We start from the raw sequence: 21,314 nt of genomic DNA, 5'->3' as shown, positions 1-21,314 counted from the left end.
AAAGAGATTTAGTCTTCTATGTAGTACCGACCTTAAATCATAAATAATGCTGTCAAATAGAGAGCACTCAGTTTACAGCCATGTCCTTCAGGCATGTCTAAGTTTCCATGTTTTTCTTTATGGATGTGCTGCTTTTCATCTCATGTTATTACATGTCAAAGATTGTGCTGACTGCACATCTTATCCGCTGGGAAAATGTGTCATGACTTAATGTGATTGGAACAGAATAGTTGGGGAAAGAGAGAGTTGTGATTCTGTGGAAGGTGACAGTAAGAGGACAGGAAGGGTAAAGCATGCGTTGGAGAGGCAGATATTTAAGCCTGCTGGAATCTGGTTGCACCCAGTACTAATGATAGGTTTGTCTCAGTGCCTGTTAGGACAGCTGTCCTGAGCTTACCTGAGCACCAGCCTATGTAAACACACATACACACAAATCCCACTCCACCCTCATCTTATCCACCATACTCTAATCAACAAAGAGCAGTTCATTTGGACATTGACACTTTGTATGTGTGGCCACAGGTGTTAGGACCAATAGGGAATATAATCAATGCATTATATCCCTCAACAGTGGATAGTGAATTGAACATGTCCTTTATGTGTACCAAGCTTATGAAAAATTATACATTTTATTTCCCATTGCTTTAGAGACAGATCTAAACATCATTTGCAAGCATGTACAGGTCACATTTCACCCCCAAAGCCAAAAATAAAAATAAAATAAAATAAAATAAAATGAATAAAAATAATTTTATTTATATATATATATATATATATATATATATATATATATATATATATATATATATATATATAATTTAATTTATAAAGCAAAAATAAACACAACAAAAGTTAACCACAGTGCTATACAGAGAAATTAATGAAAAAAAAAACATATATAGTAATAATTAAAAAGGAATGCATCACTAAATATTAGTTAAAAGACACAAAAAGTAATAATGAGTGAAATGCAAGGGTAAAAAATAAGACTGTAAAAATGAAAATAAAATGAATGTATGGACGATGCAGACCTCACAGTTAAAGGAAGACCATTCCATATCTATAGGACCGGCCACTAAAAACACGTTCACCTCGCAACTTCAGTCTTGATCTTGGATATGACAATGCAATATTGTCTGAGGATCGCAAGCATCTAACTGACTTATTTACGTTTAAAAAATCTGACAAATAGGAAGGTGCCAGATCATTTAAAGACCTAAAAAACAAACAACAACATTATTTTGAGTTTAACTCTATAATACTCTGGCAACTAATTAACCCCAAACACATCTTAATAATGGCTTCCTCTTTAAATTACGGCTGCATTCAAAATACAGGCAAGGTCTCATTTAGCTATACAACATTAATGCTGCCCTACTTGTATTGTAAACTCTGGTAGCAGTTGGCAGGTGATTATGGCCAAGAACCACCTACTGAGACCCGAAAGTGTCCGTCTGACTGACATTTTTTTGGTGCAATTAAGGAGTGGGTTTATCTGAAAAAGTCAAACTGTCCTCCAAAAAAATACGACTCTATAGGTCGTTTTTCTAGCACCTTATTATGACCTATATTTACGTTTTAAAGGTCCCATTCTTTGCGTGTTTTTGAAGCTTTGATTATGTTTACAGTGTGCAATATAACATGAGTTCATGTTTTGCGTGTAAAAAACCCCAGTATTTTTCACACAATTTACTTATCTGTACAGCGCTGTTTCCTCTGTCCTAAAAACCGCCTGATGATTTCCTTGTTCTATGAAGTCCCTCCTTCATAAACACGTAACGAGTTTTGATTAGGCCAGCGCTTCCCGCGCTGTGATTGGACAGCAGCTTAGCACGTTGCCCGGAAAGGTCCCGCCTCTTATCATAACGCGTAGATACGCGCGCTCAATGTTATTGCAAAAATGTCTATATTGCCTTATCAATTTGAGTCGGAATCAGACCCGGAGAATATCGAAGAGGATCGATTACAACCTGCTCAGGAAAGACTTTTGCTGGATGTTTCAGAATGGTAAGCTGTCTATTCAGTAGTTTAAACTGATCATTACAAACACCAATAATCGATGGTGTCTGAATGAATTACTACACTTTTATTTGCTAAGTTTTTCAGATTAGTTTCAATTACCATCTAACGTTAGTTAGCAAAGCTAAACAGCGTTGCACTTTGTGTCATGAGTTACATAAACTGTTAAACGGACCGACTTAAATAATAAAATACACTTACCGGTTGTGCACCATAAACAACAAAGAGGGAACTGCGTCATCTTTTAAGAAGAATCTTTCTGCGATTGAGATTGAGGAAGCAGTCCTCAGCAAAATGTGCTGCACATAGTTTTAAGTTGTGATTATGGTAAATGGTAAATGGTGAATTTTCCGGAACCGAGTTAACCATAAACTGTAGCCATTGATCTCTACGTACAGCGTCCGTGGGAAGGCCAAACAAAGGTGATTTGACTCTGGGATGAAAATAACAGCGTTTCAATGGCATGGCGACAAACACACTCTACAAAAACAATGCTTCCTATTCTTGACCTGCGAGAGCCCAAGGACAATGCCCCCGAATTTGCGTGTTCTTGTGGGTGGAGGGTTGGTCAACAAATGGTTTTAGTTGCGTCATTAAAGCAGGAAGTGCAGGGGTGTAGTCCAAACCGGCCGTTCGCTGTAGGCTTTGAAAGGGAACTTCTGTTAAATAGAATATCTCACTTGGCATTGAACTTTGAGCTTTATAATTTTACAGGTATTATTTATGCTCTAACAGCAACATTACACACTAACTAAAGTTTGAAAGATGGAATTGCAAAGAATGGGACCTTTAAAGTCATGTGCCCTCTATTTGGCGTAAAAATAATGAGTGTCGTGTTACATCTGACTTCATGAAATGACATATGACTGTCGTTACCAATCGAAATGCGTGTTCATTTTAATGCAATGTGTGGACTTTTTACCACCATTTGTCATATTTCCATTTAGAAAAATATTTTTATTATTTACAACTACAACCACCACGTCCCTAATCCTACCCAGTGATTTATAGTGTATACACACATTATGAGTGCATATGTTCCCTGGGATCGAACTCACGATCGCATGATCGCATGTTGTTGTTGTGTATTGCAATGCTTTACCAACAGAGCTAAGCACAACTCTAGAAAATGCTCCAATGCGTCGTATTTCATGAATTAAAATATTGTCGACAGAGGCGCAACTTTAGAAAACTCTCTCTCTCTCTCTCTCTCTCTCTCTCTCTCTCTCTCTCTCTCTCTCTCTCTCTCTCTCTCTCTCTCTCTCTCTCTCTCTCTCTCTCTCTCTCTCTCTCTCTCATACTAATTTCTTGTCTTTCTGATAACGGCATCGTTCTGCTCTGTCCTGGCTCATCTCCTACATCAGCGTCAGAAAGTTTTACATCACCATACAAGGCTATAAATCTGCTACTGCTCCGCTTTCAGAGGGTGTTCCTCAGGGCTCAATTCTTGGTCCACTTCTGTTTATCATTTATATATATATATATATATATATATATATATATATATATATATATATATATATATATATATATATATATATATATATATATATATATATATATATATATATCCACTTGGCAACATCATACGCAGACATGGACTTGAATTTCATTGCTATGCTGATGACATCCAAATTTATCTCACTACCAGATCTGATAGGCCATCCTTACCTGACTCACTCACTGCATGTAACAGGGATATTAAGCATTGGATGTCCCTGAACCTCCTTAAACTAAATAATAGCAAAACTGAATTCCTGATGATTGGCTCTGCAACCACAGTCAAAAGAATGGACCTGTCACTGGAAATTGATGGGATTGATGTTAAGCCTTCTTCATCTGTCTGTAATCTTGGTGTCTTATTTGACTTTTATCTCTAACTTTTGCCTCTCATATTTCTTTTGTTGTTAAAAACTATTTTTTCCATCTCCATAATATGCATGTCTTAAATCTTCTCTATCTCTGGATGATGCTGAAATATTAATTCATGCATTAATCACATCCGGTCTGTCCTGACTTACTACACCACTGCTCTCCCGCACGGTCCCTCAGATCATCTCAGCTTGGTCTTTTGTCCACTTCTCGTTTTAGGTTGTCCACTGTAGGTGGCAGGGCATTTAGTTTCAATGCACCTAAATTATGGAATTGGCTTCCCTAACCATTGCATAATTTATCATCTCTGTCTACCTTCAAGACCCAGCTAAAGACATATTGATTTAATTAGTATTTTGAATAATGTGGCTATATAAGAACTGTGCTTGTCTTGTGTATGCGAGTATGCTAATGTACCATTGTGCAAATGTAATCTCAAACGCTATGTAAAGCAACCTTGAGCTTTGGAAAGGCACTATATAAATAAAACCTCTTCTTCTTCTTCTACTTAGACCCTCAAACAAAACTCAAAATATCTATCAAAGATTTTATGCTATTAACCTGGCAAATCCAGGTTATTATCTACTAAAAGAGTGGTCTGTTTTCCAAGCTATAAAATAACCATTCACTTTTCTAATATTTCTCACTTTCTCTCTAGCTCAGAATGGCACAAAGCATCAGATGCTTTTTAACGTATCAGAAATGAGACAGAGCATTCCAGACTTCCGGCTGCTGGCTCAAGCCGAGTTACGGCTTCGGATTAAGAATCCCACGATGGACCAAGAGCAGAGGCTGGAACTGTATCGTGGAGCTGGCGATCAGGCTCGATATCTGGACACCCGCTTTGTCTCCAAGGATTGGTCCAATCGCTGGCTCTCGTTTGACGTGAAACAGACGATGACAGAATGGTTGCAGAGTTCAGGTAAGGTCATGTAATTTATATATATATATATTTCAGGTAATTAATATCAGGTATATAATAAATTCAGGTAATTTATATATATATAAATAATAAAGATGTTCAGCAAAATTGATAGCATTCTTAATAATGTGACGTTATTAAAGCCTTATAAATTATTTATAAATTCTTAGCACTACCTCTGAACTGTTAGCAACTCTTGGTTGGTGGGGTTGCATGTGTTACGGTGTTGCTGCAAGTCCAAGACATCCAAAACTAAACACGTTTATTTTCACAAAGACTCAGAACAGAATATACACAACGCTGGAGAACGGAAACTACATAACACTCTTACTATAACAAAAACAAGAACCGACTATGAGTGAGGGGAGTGAGTCCAAAAATAAAGGTGCGCTAACGATGAGGACCAGGTGCTGGGAATCCGGGGAGAGCGAGAGAAGATGAGGAAGTGAGTTCAGGTGTGAGACAGGGAGGATCTTGGGAAATGGAGTGCGGGAACGGGAGTAACTGTGACAGCATGGTCATTAGTAAGACATTTTGTGCAAAATACTGTTGTTCAGTTCTGATGACTTTGGGTCATATTTATATATTTATTTATTAGTTTTGTTTAACCATATTATGTAACAAACATTAATGTAAGTATGTGCTGCTGATAATTTCCTTAGTTCAACTTTATTTTACTGTAAAGTGCTTTCTAATATTGCTTAGGTGAACTTTCTTAGGAATCATAACTGGCTGCTGTTTGGGTGATGACAATGACAAATATTTGTATAATATTTGATAAATATTTATATACTTTGGAATTATTTTTTATTATGGTATTTTTTAATCAATGATCACACCAGTGTGATTAACATGGTGGGTGATATATTGTATGTAATCAATTCAAATCTCCTTTCACACTTTGGCCAGAGAGAGACTCCCTCAGCAGCACTTGTCATCCTATCACAACTGATCAGTGTTTTCAACACAAATAATGTTTTATTTTGTGTTTCAGATGTATAAACAGAAAATTAACATTTTAAACACAATTTAGTTGTTGCTTTACTCAGTTTTTCTCAAAGGTCACAATCATGTCTCTAGGGAAAACATTGTATTATGAATAATCGTCTGACAGACTACAACTCGAGTTTGATGCATATGATACGCAGGATATTTTCTCAGCTAGCGTTACAATCAGCCTTCCAATTTAAATTAATTAAAATAATGAAAATAACATTCAATAAAGAGAAAATCCTATTTTCAGACATATCTACTGTATATACCTCATCAGAGAATGCTTTTTCAGGAACATTTGACTGGAGCACAGCAACATTTGATTTCAATAAACAAGGCTTTGTGACATTACAATTATTTCAAAATGTCTTTAAATTGTACAAATATCAATGGTTCGCCGATAGAGTGATGACCTAAATGAGCCCATGAACCAGCTCATGATATGTTTTTATCTTGGATCAGTTTTATAAATTTGTAGACATTTTTATAATTAATTATACATTTATTATAATAAATTATAGAATATATAATATTTAATTAGATCTTGAATAGACTTGTATAGTATGGAGTGACCGATTTTTATCTACCCCTTTTATTTCCTTATTTGATGTTAGTGCAGCTACACTAGTAGTTGTATGCGTTACATGGTTTATACAGTAGAGTACTCCAAAATGCAAACAATCTTGTGTGTGTGTTTTTAACAGAAGATGAAGAAAGTTTAGAACTGAGGTTATACTGTGGCTGTAAAGGAGACCAGCAGAGTACAGATAAATTCCTCTTCACTATATCAGGTAAGATAATCTCAAACATCTGAACCGTAGTGTTGGAAATGTATGCCAAAAGAATCCAAAACTGACATAATCTTTGATTAAATCTTGGATTTTCTATGTGTATGTTTGTGTATTTTCAGGACTAGACAAACAGAGAGGTGACACTGCTAGTCTGGCAGATATGATGGTGAAGCCTTACATTTTGGCTTTATCCTTGCCCTCTAATGGCACCTCTCTTCCACCAACTCGCAGGAAACGAGATGTTGGCACTGATGTAACTTGTGATGAGTAAGTCTCTTTGCTCTCTTTCACCTTTGTTTTGTTGTTTAGATACAGTTCAAACAGTACAGTATAAATAGCAAATACCTAAACACTTATACAGTTCTAGTATATATATATATATATATATATATATATATATATATATATATATATATATATATATATATATATATATATATATATATATATATATATACACAGTCTTGTTCAAAATAATAGCAGTACAATGTGACTAACCAGAATAATCAAGGTTTTTAGTATATTTTTTATTGCTACGTGGCAAACAAGTTACCAGTAGGTTCAGTAGATTGTCAGAAAACAAACAAGACCCAGCATTCATGATATGTACGCTCTTAAGGCTGTGCAATTGGGCAATTAGTTGAAAGGGGTGTGTTCAAAAAAATAGCAGTGTCTACCTTTGTCTGTACAAACTCAAAACTATTTTGTACAAACATTTTTTTTTTTCTGGGATTTAGCAATCCTGTGAATCACTAAACTAATATTTAGTTGTATGACCACAGTTTTTTAAAACTGCTTGACATCTGTGTGGCATGGAGTCAACCAACTTGTGGCACCTCTCAGCTGTTATTCCACTCCATGATTCTTTAACAACATTCCACAATTCATTCACATTTCTTGGTTTTGCTTCAGAAACAGCATTTTTGATATCACCCCACAAGTTCTCAATTGGATTAAGGTCTGGAGATTGGGCTGGCCACTCCATAACATTCATTTTGTTGGTTTGGAACCAAGACCTTGCCCGTTTACTAGTGTGTTTTGGGTCATTGTCTTGTTGAAACAACCGTTTCAAGGGCATGTCCTCTTCAGCATAGGGCAACATGACCTCTTCAAGTATTTTAACATATGCAAACTGATCCATGATCCCTGGGATGCGATAAATAGGCCCAACACCATAGTAGGAGAAACATGCCCATATCACGATGCTTGCACCTCCATCCTTCACTGTCTTCACTGTGTACTGTGGCTTGAATTCAGAGTTTGGGGGTCGTCTCACAAACTGCCTGTGGCCCTTGGACCCAAAAAGAACAATTTTACTCTCATCAGTCCACAAAATGTTCCTCCATTTCTCTTTAGGCCAGTTGATGTGTTCTTTGGCAAATTGTAACCTCTTCTGCACATGCCTTTTTTTTAACAGAGGGGACTTTGCGGGGGATTCTTTAAAATAGATTAGCTTCACACAGACGTCTTCTAACTGTCACAGTACTTACAGGTAACTCCAGACTGTCTTTGATCATCCTGGAGGTGATCATTGGCTGAGCCTTTGCCATTCTGGTTATTCTTCTATCCATTTTGATGGTTGTCTTCCGTTTTCTTCCACGTCTCTCTGGTTTTGCTCTCCATTTTAAGGCATAGGAGATCATTTTAGCTGAACAGCCTATCATTTTTTGCACCTCTTTATAGGTTTTCCCCTCTCTAATCAACTTTTTAATCAAAGTACGCTGTTCTTCTGAACAATGTCTTGAACGACCCATTTTCCTCAGCTGTCAAATGCATGTTCAACAAGTGTTGGCTTCATCCTTAAATAGGGGCCACCTGATTCACACCTGTTTCTTCACAAAATTGATGACCTCAGTGATTGAATGCCACACTGCTATTTTTTTGAATACACCCCATTCAACTAATTGCCCAATTGCACAGCCTTAAGAGCGTGCATATCATGAATGCTGGGTCTCATTTGTTTTCTGAGAATCTACTGAACCTACTGGTAACTTGTTTGCCACGTAGCATTAAAAAATATACGAAAAACCTTGATTATTCTGGTTAGTCACATTGTACTGCTATTATTTTGAACAAGACTGTATATATATCTCAGGCATAACATTATGAGCAATGAAAGGTAAAGTGAATAACACTGATACCTCTGATACCTCTTTGAAGAAGAAGGCGAGCCAGCAGAGGCAGTGTTCTGCTGGGAAACCTTGGGTCCTGCCATCCAGTGGATGTTACTTTTTTCACATACCAACTACTTAGCATTGTTGTAGACGATGTTCACCCTTTCATGGAAAAGGTTTTCCCTGGTGGCTGTGGCTCTTTCAGTAGGATAATGCTCCTGCCATAAAGCAGAAATGGTCCAGGAATGGTTTGAGGACCACAACAAGTTTGAGGTGTTGACTTGGCCTCCAAATTACCCAGATCTCAATCTAATCGAGCCTCTGTGGGATTTGCTGAACAAACAAGTCCAATCCATGGAGGCCCCTCCTCACAATTTAAAGGATCTGCTGCTAACATTTTGGTGCCAGAGACTCCAGGGGTCTAGTGGAGTCCATGCCTCAACGGGTCAGGGCTGCTTTGGCAGTAAAAGTATTGTGTTGGTCCAACACAATATATGGAAAATGGTCATAATGTTATGCCTGATCGATGTATGTTAAACAGAAGAAAAAAAGAAATAGAAATGCATATAATTATTTGACCAAAGTAAGGGGTTAATTTCTATTATATATTTTTATGAGGTTACACGGCTGTGTCCCTACATAATACATATAAATGCTTATGAATGCTTAAATACATTTTTAACAGGATTTCAAATAGTCATACTGACCACAAAATAGTATTCAGTCCAATTGCTGTTCAAACAACTGGATAAAAATGAAAAACTGAACAGGATGACTAATTCAGTAACTTCAATTATTTCTGATAATACAATCTGATAATGAGTTGTATAAAACAGACTTAGGTAAGAGCCACAGATAACAAAAGAGAATCAAACCCCCTCCTTCCCAATATTCTCTGACAGAAAAACGGAGACCTGCTGTATGCGTAAGCTTTACATTGACTTTCGGAGAGATCTGGGTTGGAAGTGGATCCACAAGCCTAAAGGATACTATGCTAACTACTGCATGGGATCCTGTACCTACATCTGGAATGCTGAGAACAAATACTCTCAGGTAGGGTGTTTTTTTTCCACCTCTGTCCCATTTGACCAAAGAGCTACAAATATTTTTAATTTCTTTATAAAGCACAAATAAACACAAGAATAAAAAAAAAGATATTTATGAGAGAAACAAACAATATGTATGCATGTAACCATCGCCATTTATTTACTTCTTTTATTTGTATTTTATGTTTATTTGTCAGTTTTCTGAACATATCTAAATTGACCGTACAACGTTATTACTGAACTTTACATTTATATCTTTGGCAGCTGCAGCTTTATGCTCCTACTTTTCTTTACCTGCAGAAGTTTAGCGAAATCCTTAAACTCTCCTCTGGTGTCTCCTCAAAGACTTTATGACTTTAAGACAATATTAGCCTAAAATCATGTACAGACACACTTTGAAAACACTCCACACTCTAAAAAATGATGAAAATGGACAAACCCAGCAATTGGGTTGTTTGAAACCATTGAATGGACCCATTCAAACAACCCAATTTCTGGGTTTGTCCATTTTCATCCCAACTTTGGTTGCTTTTAACCCACCATTTTTTAAAAGTGCATGTCATACCAGTTACTTAATATGATTAATATTTGCAACATTTTTTGGCATGCACTATTTCTAATCTTAAATACTATTCGGAAACGAAAACAGAATTTTTTCCCCTGCCTGTACCATTTCCTGCTCTCGTTCATGTACATTTTTGAGCAAGAATACAAAACACCACAAAGAGTTGCACTTGTGGCCATGTGGTATGATAATGCTCAGATACTGTAGTATCCAGAGGTACATTTGAGGTCAAGTGTTTGCAATGTAGAGAAAACAAGTTTTGGATGACTAGTTACCCCAAGGGCTGAAATGTCATATACCTTACTTCATTACATCTTACATTATAACAGTGAAGCTTGGCCTATGCAAGCTTCAAATTTCACCTTTTTAAATAATGAAACTTGTTGTCTCTGCTAGAAGATAAAACGCAGACATTTAAAAAAATGTACCTGCCATTGACAACATTTTCCATCATTTATTATGCACAGGGCCAGATTTACTAAACAGGACAAATTAGTGTCAATGGGTGTGGAATGTTCTGCACACAATCTACTGACGACACACAAATTAAAGAACACCGATGTAGCTGGAACATTTCCATGATGAACAATGCAATCAAGAGCAGCACAAATTAGCATCTGGCTTAAAGGTCCCGTTCTTCACGTGTTTTCGAAGCTTTGATTATGTTTACAGTGTGCAATATAACATGAGTTCATGTTTCGCGTGTGAAAAAACAGTATTTTTCACACAATTTACTTATCTGTACAGCGCTGTTTTCTCTGTCCTACAAACGGCCTGATGATTTCCTTGTTCTATGAAGTCCCTCCTTCAGAAACACGTAACGAGTTCTGATTGGGCCAGCGCTTCCCGTGTTATGATTGGACAGCGCACTTTGCCCGGAAAGCGCTAAATGCGCGCTCTTCTCCTTGTGGGAGAGCAACAAGATCACGCCCCCTATTTTGTGTGTTCTTGTGGGCGGAGGGTTAGTCAACAAACGGTTCTAGTGATGTCATTACATCCCTGCACTTCCTGTAGTCCAAACCGGCCGTTGAAAGGGAACTTCTGTTAAATCAAATATCTCGCTTGGCATTGAACTTTGAACTTTATAATTTTACAGGTATTATTTATGCTCCAACAGCAACATTTCACACTAACTAAAGTTTGAAAGATGGAATCGCGAAGAACGGGACCTTTAAGACTTTTTTTGGGCGGTAAATAATGGCACAAACACCAGTACATTGACAAGTGCACACCATAATAAATCATCTTGCATGATTAATTTAAATACTCTCCTCCCGTACATTTTGCGTCTGAAAGGGAAACCCCTACAAATGCATATAAGGTTAATAAGGTCAGCTGCAAAAATATCTGGACGTTTAAAACGCGTCAATGCGGCATTTACTGGGGGAGTTTAATTGAAACGCTCCCCGCAAACACTTCAGGATCTGTTGGTCATGTCCAGCCGCAGGTCCACCATCCGGTCCGGACACGGCCTCAATCCGGCCGACTGCAATAAACCTCGGGATAAACAGAGAGACTAACATTAGCATAGATGCCACTCTTCGTATGATGTAACGAGTACATCAGGTGTTGTGGCAAGTGTTCCTAGTTCCGGCTGACCTAGTTAATGCAGCCTAACAATCAGTCAATTGATTTGAAAGAATATGTTAAAACGTATAAGTTAAAAATGTTCTATATGTATGCCATAGTAAAGAGATGTGTTTTTAGTCTTGATTTAAACTGACAGAGTGTGTCTGCTTCCTGAACAAAGCTAGGAAGACTATTCCAGAGTTTAGGTGCTACATAGGAAAATGATCGACCGCCTGCAGTTGATTTAGATATTCTAGGTATTATCAACTGGCCAGAGTTTTGAGACCACAATAGACGTGATGGAGTATAATGTGTTAAGAGCTCGCTTAAAGGGGGGGGTGAAACACTCAGTTTCAGTCAATCTCATGTCAATCTTGAGTACCTATAGAGTAGTATTGCATCCTTCATATCTCCGAAAAGTCTTTAGTTTTATCATATTTATAAAAGAAATATGGGCTGTACCGAGTCTTTCTGGAAAAAACCGAGCGCCTGGAGGCGTATCGTGTGGGCGGAGCTAAAGAATGACGAATGTGTACAAAGCGGTGATGTCCTCAAGCGTGGAGAAACCCATCTATCTCAGCTAATACAGATAATGATCCACAATCAAATCTGAGGCTGAAATAAATTGAACAGGAGAAACGGCAACATCAGGATGTCCGTCTCTGTGGTATGTACTGTATTTAGGGGCCTTTGTGTGTCTTTACGCGCAGTTTATGAGGACATGATTTGGTTTATGGACTATTGTATGTGACTAGACCTTAGAGGTAGCAAGCAAAACGGTTTTGCACGTCAGAGTCAGAATAGTGTAACGTTATACAGAACAACAATGGAGTAACCGTTAGCGCATTTGAATGACGAAGCACGCGATCGTATCGTTTACTGATGTTTACTCATGCGACGGTAGCCAATAGCAGAGACATTTGAAGTTGATTTACTCACCGGCATCTTCCAAAGCAGGACCGCTCTGTCAAAAACACACTTCTTTGGTATGATTTGGTGAAGTCCTGTGATAGCAGTGACCGTGGAAATCCACTTTGCGACGCGACTGAAGCGATGCCTTGAAGCTTCCCGTCATTTCTGCGTTCAAATCGGTTCAAATGCAGCGCTGCCTTCCCGGAATGCTGTGCTGAAGCGTTGAAGTCGCTCGACGTCACCCATAGGAATAAAGTAGAGCGCGGCGCGTCATAAGTGTTCACGGAGGACAGGATCTGCACCTGAGAGACTGTAAGGCGTGCATTTCCTCTCTCTCCCTCTAGTCACGCGCGCGTGCACCCTACCGGGAGAAGAGCCCATACGGCCCATACAAGGACCTTCCGATCTATTTAACGTCAAGTAGACCCATACTCGAAAAAAACTCGCCGAAACTTGTGAGAAACCGGAAGGAGTATTTTTAACACAGAAATACTCCATCAAACGTCCAACATTAGTTTTTGAAACTTTGTCTATGTTTAGGATGGGAATCCAAGTCTTTAAAGGTGTAAAAAGCTCAGTATGCATGAAACAGCATTTCACCCCCCCCTTTAAGTACTGGGGTGCTAAACCATTTAGTGCTTTGTAAGTAATAAGTAAGATTTTAAAATGTATGCATATAAAGGGAGCCAGTGCAGAGTTGACAGAACTAGACTAATATGATCATAATTCCTGGTTCTAGTAAGAACTCGAACTGCTGCATTTTGGACTAGCTGGAGTTTGTTTATTAAGCAAGCAGGGCAACCATCCAGTAGAGCATTACAATAATCTAGCCTTGAGTTCATGAACGCATGTACGAAGCACTCTTAGCTGTTCTCATGAACTGTTCAGCATTTTGCATTGAAAGCATGTGCCATAGAGTCTAAACTGTTTAGAGAGTCTAAATTGTCTGGTGCACTCAATATAACTGCACAAAGTTCGTGGAAGGGGGTCATCACCTGCCTCTGGGCTTGCCTGGGGTAAAAGCTGAGAGAGATATCATCAGAGCTCTGAACAGCGTTGAAAGTACCTTGGGCACATAACTGTTCCTTGGGACAAAAATTTGCATATTATCTACTCGCTTAACAGAAGGAAGCATGAGCAAAAGTGAAAATTTAAACAAGAGCACTTTCAAAGGAGCCGACTGAAGCGACTCAAAGGGAAAGCAAGCATCAAAAACATTTTCAATGTACTGAAGCGTACATTTTAGCTGATGTAGGTCCAGAATAGGCAAAATCTGACATCTTTCTTTGGGACCAGAAAATAACGGCTGTAAAAGTAACATATCTCACATACACACTCTGACATGTTTGGCAGCACTCGCCACACCTATGCGGACTGTGTGAGAGGTCTGTGAGAGTGTGACCTGGTGTGACAGCTTTCTGCTGGGGACGGGGAGCTGTGTATGTTGGCAGTGGAAGAGATGGAAAAGCTGCTTTTTGGCAGTTTTTTTGTGGGGGTTGGCACATGCAAGAACACTTTTTTTTCTGTTCTCATCGCCTGGAACATTTTCTGTAGTTAAGCTGCAAACTCCTTTAATAATTTATAATAATAATAATAATAATTATAATAATTTGTTACATTTAATGCATATTTATATACATTTAATAAATATTTATCATATACATTTATGCGGGGTCCTTGACGCTTCTGGAGCTAAGAGTGCTGTGGCCAAATGTCCTTGGGCTTTACCGAAGGCTGAGTACGCGGTTTCAAAGCGTTCTAGAGGAGCGCTGGGTGGACGATGAGCATTAGCGTGTGGGAGAAGGTGCTATAAAAATTGCTCTAAAGATTTTTGTGCCTCTGTGAATCACTCACTCACTCCACCATTCGAACAAACCTCAAAGAACCGCCCCCTCCCCACAAAGATGCTAAAGCAAAAAAAGTTACAGCACTTCCCTATTACACAGTAAAATAAATAAAATCATGTCTCCAATTGAAAATTGTCTAGTGACTGACCACATCTAAATTTTTCAGTTGGCCAAATTGATTTTCTGGGAATTGATGCAATTTAATTCACAGAAATTCAGTTTGGCCAACTGAAAAATTTAGATATGATCACAGTCACTAGACAATTTTTAATTGGGGCCTGATTTTTTTTACAGTGTAATAGGACTTCTTTTTAACTAATGTACCGTTGTGACATTAGCTAGAGTTATTACAGTGATGCTCACAGATAGTTATTCTTTTAAATACTTTTTTAATATTTGGACTGATAATGTATTAATAAGGATTAAAACATGCAGTTGATTAGACTTATACCGAGTTCACACTGCATGATTTTAGTCCCGATTTTCAAATGCTCAAAATCATAGGTAAATCTGTACTCATTCACGCGAGTGAAATAACCGTTCTATATCGTGCCGATCCAGGCCAGCTGGCATGGTTCTGGTTTTGTTTTCCCACTGTGGGGCTGATAACGGCCTCTTTTTGAAATGTCAAACAAAAGCGCCAGTCATTTCCTTGGCAACACAATGGTTTACTGATTATATGAGATGTAAATAACGACTGCTTTATGGAGGATGATCAGATATTTCTTTTAATTTTATTATTAATTTGTGTTTATGTCAATAGAGTGCTCTTCCCCCCTCCCTTTTGCTGCAGATCATCCAATGGACAATTTGGATTGCAAGCTTTCTGCGGGCTATAATTTTTAATAACAATTCCAGTCCTGCGCAACAACTCCAGTCTTGACAAACTCGTAATCTTGTGTTGTTTCATTGTTAAATTCCGCGAGTGTTTGCCGGTGAAACATCGTTTGCGGACCAAACAGCGCTGTCTGCCATTCTTCCTATTGTGAAGTCTTGCAGTGTGAAAATCACAGATCCATAATGCAATGTGAACAAAGCAGCAACTGAATGCTACCCCAGATAGTCATGCAAGAAAAGAGTGAGTTTGAAAATCATGCAGTGTGAACTCTGCATTAATCAAGTATTTTTGGGAGTTTGGTTTAATTTTTAGTTGAGTTATTTCACTGTGCAATTTTAAACTTATTTTTATTATTATTATTTCCTGTTTCTATCAAATACAACTGATTATCAAAATAAGCAATTGTGTAATGTAAAGTTGACCTATGAATAGGCTACTAATGAGGTCATGTGAATAAGTGAACAGTTAACTGATAACTGATATAAAACATATTCAAAGTATCTCACTTTAGTGTAAATTTACTTTCAACTCACTACTATAGTTAATATACTTAATATTTTACCATTTTTGGGCACATATTTTACAGTGTGTAAAATAAAATAAGACATGCATTGCTTTTCTGTTTCATTGTAGTATTTGTTTCTCATAGATATTATCCTTGTACAAACACCACAACCCTGGTGCATCTGCTCAGCCATGCTGTGTACCTGCAGTCCACGATCCTCTACCAATTCTTTACTATGTGGGAAGACAACACAAGGTAAATGCCTCTTTTGCCTATTTTAATGGCATAGGGGGAACAAACATATCCCAGATTGGTGGCAAGGTACTTTTAAAGCAGTTAAGGCACACAAAGTGTGTTATTTGGAGTGAGAACTTTTGGTTTGACTACTAACAAAAAGTTTACATAAGAAGTAATTTACCTGAAAACATTACAAATTCATTAATGTGAATGAATCATTTTGTCTTGGCTCTGTTTCTAGGTGGAGCAGTTGTCCAACATGGTAGTGAGGAGCTGCAAGTGCAGTTAAAATATGACTATAACATTAATTTATCTTCAGAAAGTGCTCCATGAAACTATCTCTCTCTAATAAGTAAGCAAACACACAGATATGAACATATAAAGTCTCACAGGGAGAGACAACTGAAACAACTGACATGGATGGGAAAAGGATAGAGGAGAGTCTGGCAAAAAATGGAGGAAAAATTAAAAAGGGGGAAAGAAAATATCTTTGAAAATGAAACTTTCTCAGTTATACCCCTCTACAATGTCACAACAGCACACAAAGACATTCCGTTAACGCTTTTCACAAAACAAGCTCAATATTAAACCAATATATGCTTTGTTAACTTTTTTAAATGTTTATTTACATTATTTTATCCCATTAATTTATTGTGCTTTATAGTTCATAATTTGATTGTACCATGAGGGCAGCCTTGTAGCATTGCATGCCAAATGTTCAATGAAGATTTCTTATGGTGCTGTACTGATAAAGAAATGATGTCATAAGAACATCTAATATGTCAATTAATGGAAATACACAAAGAGAAGTGTTTGCACTAAACAATGGAGGTGAAGGCTCAAGACGTACAGTAGTGGCAAGAAAGCTGTTGGCATTGGAGCATGCATGAATTAAATGCTTTAATATTTGGGTGGTTTTTTTTTATGTGCGGGATATTTTTTGTGTGTTGTTTTTTGTTTTATTTTGTGCACAGCTGTGCTCTGAAACCCTCATGATCTCACCTGAACAGGTGTTCCTGTAAACAGGGTCTAAGTGTAGACCAGTTGAGATCTCAGCTTTTAAAAGCAAGAGGAAAACTAGAGGGTTGGTACTGAATGGTAAACATTTCAAAGCTCTCATAATGCGCACTATGAAGTGTGACGGGAAAATGTATTTTATAACTTGCCTTTTCAGGTCCTTCTGGAGTCAGGGTCTCTTAGTTCTCAAAAATGTCCACAGCTTTGCTAAATAAATGTTTTACACATTTTAACATTTAAAAAATAAAAAATATATCATTTCTCACAAATGTGAATCTTCATTTTAGGACCACGACTATTGTTTGCATTGTGTGATTTTCTTGACAAATGTACTGGAATGTAATATATGTGGCATTTTAGTCAATGTAAGACAATTCAGTTATTATTGTTTTACAGTAAAGACAGTACAACAAATACATAAATGATCTATAAATACATTAAATTAATTGTTTATACAATTTAAGTTTTTTATTACAGTAAATTAATGTAGTATTTCAGTTATCATGAAAATAATGTCACAATACAAAGAAGCTGGTCCTAAAAACAGGCTTAATTTTCTTGAAAAATATTTAATGTTTTTTTTCTTCTGGTTTGGAGGTGAAATTCTACAGGTTTTTATCAAATTCACCTATGTATGTTCAAGTGTGTATCTTGATGTATTATTGTTAGTGAGAAATTTTGAGTTAGTAAAGAAATGATTGTGACTGTATCTACGTGTATGTGTGTTCAGTTGTTTTGGCCTTGTGCTGACATATGTATGAGAAGCATTAGTGTGTATATTTATAGAGGCTCCATGTTTTTCCTCTGCCCTGCCTCGGTGTTGAGTGGTGAGAACTGTGTTCTGTGTGTTAGTTCAAATACAGCACGGCTGAGACTATACTGCTCACAAACTCAAAGTACCTTTCATTGAAGTATACTGGCTATTTGCAACATCTTTTTACATGTACATACCTTGTTATATTTTATTATTTTTTAAACTGAAAGTGTTTTAAATTGATATCGGTGTCATTTGACAAACATTTCACATTCTTGCTGGGCTTATTATGTAATTACTTTAGATTTTTTGCACTTATTTTGTGCCGTTGTGACCCATTCATTGTTCCAATAAACAAAAATAAATAAACAAAGCTCTCAATCCAGTCCACAAAATCTTAAAGAAAATCTCACAAATTATTATCATCTCCATAAAAAATATTATTAATTACTGTGATGTACTGTCCGATGAAAGAATCAACTAATTGTTACTCAGTTAAGTATCCCTTTGTACATCTGTAATTAAATGTTTTTTTTTTTTTTTTTTGTAGTTACAAACAAATCTTCACAAACTGTATAAATTAGGGTCAGGTTAGAAATGGCGTTAGCTCCTGTCTTACAACAACATCTTTAAAAACAATTGTATTTTACAAATATTTATGATAATTTATTTATATATAAAAATGTAAATAAAAATAAAATACAATTCTCAAACTGTTCTTCTCTTATAAACTTCCATAATAAATTTCTAATGTTTTAATGATAACTCTGCAATCTATTGTCCTTCTTTTTCTGTTTTCTTTTGCTATTATTTCTCTTTTACTTTCTCACTTCCCTCTGGGAATTACTGACATATGGTTGCTCAGGCTTTGAAAACGACTGATGCATGTCCAGACCCGCTCTTAAAACCCGCTCTTGATGACTCCATGGAAAAGTTAACAAATACACACACTGGCAAGCAGCACACTACAACATCCACTCAAGCCTTTATGTAAGATTGTAATGGACAAAAATTCTAAAAACTGATCATCTACTGTACCATTTTGTTCATAAACAATTTTTGGAAACTCTTTTCCTCAAACTCTGAACCTGAGGCATCCTCACATGATATGCCTTCACAAGAGCCAAACAGCTAGCAAACACCAGTATTTTATTGCCATCCCTTTGGGGGTTTTTAACAAGCAAACAATAACCATCAGTTTCTGTCTTTGCCAAGGCACAGAATGTTAAAGCTATTGGCTTGGCAGAGCTTTGCATTACTTTAAAGTCAACATGTAATCAAAATTCACTTTCAAAATGGAACTCAGCACTGCATCAGATTGATGCTATTGGGAAAGCTATCAGCACGACTGGTGTCATAAGCGAAGTGCCCGGAAGTATAAGAGGGTGCCCGCAGTACAAGTTATTAAACTTTTTTGTCTTCAGGAGACACTTGTATTTATATTACGCGTGCAATATAAATGTGTTTATCTGGAGTGTTTTTGACTTCTCAAGGAAGCTGGATGTGCCCATTTTGACCAATGATTGAGATTGAATGTTTATTGTCTATTTCAAAAGGGAACGCTGTAAATGACTGTAAACATTGTTCCAGAGGAGGGGAATGAGGCACTGCATATCATTGCCAAGCCAGTGGGTCTGCCTGCAGTTCTGCAGGGGGGTCAGCCCTGCCTCTGATCCCCCTAAATCTGAACTCATATTGCACCAAATTATTTCCTGAAACTGGAAGTTTTTGCAGTTTTTCCTGTGGCAGTAGTGATGAAAAGAGTAATTTATTGTTCCAGAACTTTTTAGACTCTGTGAAGAAGAAATTACTCAATGACTCATGCAGAGATGCGAAAGTATGAAGAGGCTACAGTGGTGTGAATTATGGTAGTCCATGAATGATTCGTCACTCTGTTTGCATTCACTCAAAGACTTTAAAAATGCAGACTATAATGGTTGCTATGCACTTAATTATATATAAAATAAGCTTGCGTGTTACTTTACCCGTAGGCAGCAGGGATAGAGATCAGATCATTTTACTGACTTTGAATTTCACTCAGCAAAATGAAATAATCATTAAGTCGTTCATTTGTACAATCCACGTCCACGTTGCACAATCTTTGATCATATTCTAAATTAGGAAGCAATTATAATACAGCCAAAGATTATAATTCATTATATAGCGCTTTTCTAGGCACTCAAAGTGCTTTACATAGAAGGGGGAATCTCCTCGACCACCACCAATGTGCAGCACCCACCTGGATGATGCGGCGGCAGCCATATTGCGCCAGAACGCTCACCACACACCATCTTATGGTGGAGAGGAGACAGAGTGATGAAGCCAGTCAGGATAGGGGGAAGATTAGGAGGCCATGATGGACAGGGGCCAGTGGGCAAATTTGGCCAGGATGTCCGGGTAACACCCTTACTCTTTATCGAAGGACATCCTGGGATTTTTAACGGGCGGTGCTCTTTGACAGTATAGTGTTCCCATCACTATACTGGGGTGTTAGGACCCACACAGACCATAGGGTGAGCACCCCCCTGCTGGCCTCACTAACACCTCTAAATTACTCTATTATGTTGATAAGTGACCCATCAGTATCACAGAGACAGGGTTTCACATCTTCAGCATACCACAGAGATACCCCGAAAAAGATACAGGGGAGGGATCCAGCAAACCAGTGAATAGCACCCCAAGCTTCTCCCAGCATGCAAAACATACCGTAGGCTGACGACCAGTGCTGGATTTTTCAGCAGGGATGTGTTTCAAAAATGTCACCCATATGAGACTATCATTCTATTTTTTTCTTTATTAATATATGTTACTGGTCTTATTGTGAATTAATAGGTGCACAAACAAATTTGAAAGTACATTTGTTAAATATTCCCAGGGAAATATTCCCTATTTCCCAGGGAAATTTGTCACATTAAAGAAGTGCACGTTCTCTTCCGCGGTCTCACTTATGGTAAACTAGCGGCGTGGCTTTTAAATGTCATGTAAATCTTCCATGGGTGCTAATTTAAGAGGCCCAGTGGGCTGATAACGCCGACACGTTTTGTTCTCAAACGACTTTCACTCAACAGCCTCATTGAAGTCAACAGCTTCAGGGAAGTTTACATACACAGTGAATTTTTTTTTTCTCAAGGTCTCAGCCTTTGTTCCTATACTGACATGGGAAATGTTACACTTCCATGTTTCTGTTTGTATAACAAGCATGAGGTCTGTCATCTGAAATGCAGGTGTTTTATCTAGCAAGTTTCTTTATTCAAAAAAAAAAAAAAAAAAATTCTTAAACACCATTATTATAATTATTGTTACCATCTGATTA

General features: G+C 37.4%; 1 protein-coding gene across 2 annotated transcripts in view; it reads left to right on the top strand.

Moving 5' to 3' along the window:
- tgfb1a (transforming growth factor, beta 1a) overlaps window positions 1-18,540 on the top strand; it is a 25,396-nt gene extending 6,856 nt beyond the window's left edge. For both annotated transcript variants that reach the window (XM_067450047.1, XM_067450046.1), the window contains 6 exons: window positions 4,550-4,813; window positions 6,511-6,597; window positions 6,717-6,864; window positions 9,614-9,764; window positions 16,138-16,248; window positions 16,472-18,540. In XM_067450047.1, coding sequence (XP_067306148.1) covers window positions 4,550-4,813; window positions 6,511-6,597; window positions 6,717-6,864; window positions 9,614-9,764; window positions 16,138-16,248; window positions 16,472-16,519 — 809 coding nt within the window. In that variant the 3' untranslated portion in view covers window positions 16,520-18,540. The remainder of the gene's footprint in view (window positions 1-4,549; window positions 4,814-6,510; window positions 6,598-6,716; window positions 6,865-9,613; window positions 9,765-16,137; window positions 16,249-16,471) is intronic.
- Window positions 18,541-21,314: the final 2,774 nt, after the last annotated feature.

The sequence above is a fragment of the Pseudorasbora parva genome, chromosome 8 (genome assembly GCF_024679245.1).
Source record: "Pseudorasbora parva isolate DD20220531a chromosome 8, ASM2467924v1, whole genome shotgun sequence".
In the NCBI taxonomy this organism is placed as follows: Eukaryota; Metazoa; Chordata; class Actinopteri; order Cypriniformes; family Gobionidae; genus Pseudorasbora; species Pseudorasbora parva.
Note: the sequence above shows the minus strand (reverse complement) of the source record. Positions and strands in the feature narration are given on the sequence as shown.